This window comes from Acanthisitta chloris, unplaced genomic scaffold, assembly GCF_000695815.1.
Source record: "Acanthisitta chloris isolate BGI_N310 unplaced genomic scaffold, ASM69581v1 scaffold42681, whole genome shotgun sequence".
Classification (NCBI taxonomy): domain Eukaryota; kingdom Metazoa; phylum Chordata; class Aves; order Passeriformes; family Acanthisittidae; genus Acanthisitta; species Acanthisitta chloris.
In genome coordinates this window covers 1596-6221 of record NW_008656134.1, presented here as the reverse complement: position 1 = coordinate 6221, position 4626 = coordinate 1596, and the positions used below count along the sequence as shown (strand labels likewise).

At 56.8% G+C, this 4626-nt stretch overlaps 1 protein-coding gene across 1 annotated transcript; it reads left to right on the top strand.

The window, feature by feature from the left end:
• Positions 1-255: 255 nt before the first annotated feature.
• LOC103811220 (potassium voltage-gated channel subfamily H member 2-like) lies at positions 256-4338 on the top strand (the record flags this gene model as incomplete). The annotated part of the gene is made up of 7 exons (XM_009084177.1): positions 256-508; positions 942-1135; positions 1293-1392; positions 1635-1922; positions 2362-2542; positions 3468-3666; positions 4051-4338. Coding segments are annotated over 7 exons (1503 nt in total), but the record flags the coding sequence as incomplete, so codon positions are not given.
• Positions 4339-4626: the final 288 nt, after the last annotated feature.

The following is a 4626-nucleotide window of genomic DNA, read 5'->3' as shown; positions in this document are numbered from 1 at the left end:
TCTAAAGATCATGGAATCACAGACTGGTTTGGGTTGGAAAGACCTTAAAGCAGGGACACCTTCCACTCGAGGAGGTGTCTCCAAGCCCCATCCAACCCAGGCTTGAACACCTCCAGGGATGAGAAGAAGCTTTGCCTTTCTGGGTGCACATACTCCTTGTTTGGCCCATGCTGTGTCACACAGCCTCCCAGGGCTGCCACAGTGGGTTTTCCCAGGGACAGTGGCATGATGGCATCTTTCCCTTGCTCTTGCCAGGTGCTGAAGGGCTTCCCTGACTGCCTGCAGGCAGATATCTGCCTCCACCTCAACCGCACGCTGCTCCAGAACTGCAAGGCGTTCCGAGGGGCCAGCAAGGGCTGCCTGCGTGCCCTGGCCATGAAGTTCAAGACAACTCATGCCCCTCCTGGAGACACCCTGGTGCACTATGGAGATGTCCTCACCACACTCTACTTCATCTCCCGGGGTTCCATCGAGATCCTCCGGGAAGACATTGTGGTGGCAATCTTAGGTGGAAAAGTCCTTCCTACTGGGAGGGCAAGGGGTGGTGGGCAAGGGGCAGAGGGTGGTGGGTGATGAGCAGTGGGTAAAGGGTGGCAGGTGAAGGGCTTCTCCACGTCCTGGAGAAGGGCAGGCTGTTCCTCAGCATCTGGCTGGTCCCCACACCGGTGGACAGGGAATGGAGGAGCTCTGGAAGATGTCAAGAAGTCACAAAGGAGTGAGGAGAGCAGGCATGGCTCAGCAGTCCCCAACCATCACTGCCTTGGCTTGGTGTCTCCATCAGGGATGGCTTTCCCAGTGTTATCCCCAGCATACACAATCAGGGTTGGGGTTGCTGGAAATCCCCTTGTTCATGAACCCTGAACTGTGGGCCTCTGGTCTAGTAGGTCTGGAGCTGGAGTGGGTGCCTCCACCTCTCCCTAATGAGTTGTTTCTTGGCACAGGGAAGAATGACATCTTTGGGGAGCCCATCAGCCTCTACGCTCGCCCAGGGAAGTCCAACGCTGATGTGAGGGCCTTGACCTACTGTGACTTGCACAAGATCCAGCGTGAGGACCTGCTGGAGGTCTTGGACATGTACCCAGCCTTCTCTGACAACTTCTGGAGCAACTTAGAGATCACCTTCAACCTGCGAGATGTGAGTGCCAGGGCTGCCCCAGCCCTAGGAGGATGCAGAATGGACTGTAGCCCCCATGGCACCCATGGATGGGGAATGACACCCATGGATGGGCTGTGGTTCCCATGGATGGGACCTGCCACCCTTTCCCTGGTGACCAGCCCCTCTCATCCCTCAGGCAGACAGCGTTCCCCGCTCACCGCTCAGCGAGGAGTACGACTGCACCTACCGCCGGGCACGCCGACGCAAGCATTCCCTCTGCCAGTCCAACAAGCCTGGTGAGTCCCACAGCACCAGCAGATACTTGCAGGGCTGTGGAGCAGGATCATCACTTAATTACTGCCCTGGCAGGTGCCCCAGAGCACAGGCTGCTGGTGCCTCTGTCCCTGCAGACCACCCTTGGGGCAACCAAACTGCCTTCCCTCCCTCCCCTTAGGATGTCCCAGCCCTACAGCCACCCTAGAAGGAATTGGGGCTGATTTTGTTCCTCCCCAAATTAACCTGTTGTGCTGTCCCACAGACCCAGACACGGGCATCTCTGATGCAGAGCAGTATCACACCTACTCAGAGCTCACCAACCCGCAGGACCCGCTGAGTAAGGACCAGTGGGACGACGTGGGCAGCAGCACCTCTCCCTGCTCCCAGACCAGCGATGACGAGGCCAAGACTGGCAGTCCTGTGAAAGCTGAGCCCTTCCCCTCACCCAAAAAGGATGACTTTGCTCTGCCCTCACTCAGCCTTGTCACCACCAACGCCAACGACGTGGAGGTTGGCAAGCAGGCGGCAGAGAGCAGCCAGTCCTACGCAGGTACCCACAGCTGGTGGGAGGGTGGTGAGAGATGCTTGGCCATGGTGGCCTTGGCTTGGGGCAGAGCCTAACAACTCACATGGAGCCACACTTGTAACCAAGAGTCTTAGCTGCCTTTTGTCCCTGCAGTACCTCCTCTGTCCCTCCTGTCCCCTGCAGTTTCTCCTAGCACACAGTGACCCCTTTGAGGCTACCCCAAGGGGCCAAGTGCATTCCATAGTTGTGTTGGGTGCCTGTGTGATGGACTGCCCATGAGCATCTTGGGTGCCAGGGTGATGGATCCCCACAAGCACCTCAGGTGTCAGGGGGATGGACTCTCCTTGAGCACCATCTATGTCAAGGTGATGGCTCTCCATGTAGGTGGACTCTGGAGCACCTCCATGCCAGTGGGGCTGGAGGATGCAAACCAGAAGTGCTGAGATGTCTCCTCTCCTTCCAGCCACCCCCCCAGACATCCCCAACATGTTCACCTTCTGGGAGGACCGAAGGCCAAACCACCCTCCGGAGTCTTTGCAACACATCTCCTTGGTGCACAGCCCACGGGACGTGCCCCTGCACAGTGACTACAGACCGGGGCAGATCGAGTCCAGGCTGGAGCTCCTGCAGGCCCAGCTCAGCAGGTGGGCAGGTCCCTGGGCCACAGCATTGGAAAGGACCCAGAGAGACTCTGGGCTATCACCTTCTGCTTTCTAGAGGTGGCTGCAATGTGCAGCAATGTCACCTTCAACCCCTGGGATTCCTGGGGAGGTGGTGGGAATGCCCAGAGAAGCTGTGGCTGCCTCATCACTGGAAGTGTTCCAGGCCAGGCTGGATGGAGCTCTGCTCTAGTTCTAGTGGAAGGTGTCCCTGCCCATAGCAGGGGATTGGAACTAGATGGTCTTTAAGGTCCTTCCAACCCAAACCATCCCATGATTCTATGATTTTTGAGCAAGAAGGAAGAGCCCACACTGGAGGTGCAGGTTTAGAGGCCCCAGGAGCACCCACCCTGACAGTGGGGGACAGATCTCCTGCCCACTCAGTAAGTGATGCTGGAACCATTGCCTGCAAGGTGGGCTGTGCCTGCTCCTGCCAGGTTTGCTCACTTCAGTCAGGGAACAAGGCAGAAGGAAGAGATTCCTACTTTTCCATTTCCTTCCATTCCTCAGCTAAGAGTGGTTGGCACCAACGTGCCTCACTCCCATCTGTCAGTGCAGGCAGCTGGCCTGGAGAATTGATCCAGATTAAAACTAACCATTGCAATTTTCCCCCCTCCAGGGTAGTTTTAGCTTTTTCCCCAAATCCCTACTCCAGATCCCACTTTGGCTCTACAAAAAAAAACCAAACTGGGTAGAGGATGATCGAGTGTGGCAGGAGGGAGATGGCAGGATCGATCTCTCTGTGGCAGTGCTGGCTTGAAGCACTCTAAAAACCTCAACAAGCAGCAGGCAAAGCATCATCACCCTCGGGCAGCGGAACTGGCACCTCCTCCCTGGTGCCTGCCCTGCCCAGCCACGGGTCTGGCTCTCTGGGATGCTCTGTGCTAACGCTGGGCTGCTCTGTCCCCAGGCTGGAATCCAGGATGTCATCAGACATCAGTGTAATCCTCCAGCTCCTGCAGCGCCAGCTGTCCCAAGTGCCACCTGCCTACAGCCCCATCTCGCCGTCCTCCCAGAACCTGGCCATGTACGGCATCCTCCCGCGGAGCCTGGAGCCTCTCACCCCCTGCACACCCCTGGAGGACGAGGAGCCAGCCACCCAGGAGCAGGTAAACTCATCCCTCCTGGCTCAGCACCAGCTTTGGGGCCAGCAGTTCCCCCCAGGCAAAGCACAGGGCTCTTGAGATGGGAGTAGATCAGTGCATCAGTGGATCAGATTTTGGGGCACGGCTGCCACCTCCAGTACTGCCCCATCAGCAGGGAGGGGAGAGATCAGTGCATCAGTAGATCAGATTTTGGGGCACAGCTGCCACCTCCAGCACTGTCCCATCAGCAGGGAAGGGAAGTGGGTTCCTCTGCTCTGAGGCTTCCTCAAGCGAAAAATAACATTTTAGGGCTTGGAGCCTGTTGAGGTTCCAAGTCCGATGAGGAGAGAGCATGGTAGATTTGTTTTACTTTTACCATAACCCATCTGATTCCTCCTTTCCCACCAGAGCCCGAGCTACACGGAGGTAGAAAAGTTCCACTTGAAATCCAGGGACTCGTTGTCAAGCGGGATGCACCTCTCTGGGTCACCCGACAAAACCATGACAGTCTACTCCGAGCAGGAGCACCACTCCCCACCTCTCCCAGACCCAGAGCCTCCCCACCAAAGGGCACCAAACACCCAGGGACTCTTGAGGGGCTCTCGTTTCCCTTCCCTCCCTGAGCACTTGGAGGCATCTTCCGAGCACCAGGACATTCAGAGACACCTCTCCGACCCAGTGCTTCCTGGAAGTTAGAGACGTGGGGGCTGCGAAGCAAGTCAAGAGGAACCTCAACTGCGAGCCTGGTCAGTTGATGTTGATTTTGACTGCAAGGGTAAGACATTGGACAATGCCATTGGCTCAGGGGTCTAATTTGTAGCTGTCTTCTGCCGCCGTGAAGGAAGCGTAGAGTGGCTGGCTTCCAAGGTCAACATTTTCCAGAGGTTTCCATAGAGTAGATTTCATTTGCACATTATAGTGAACCCAGAACAGTTCTTACAGCCACCATGAGCTGGCTAGGCCAAAAGGCACCCACTGCCTCTT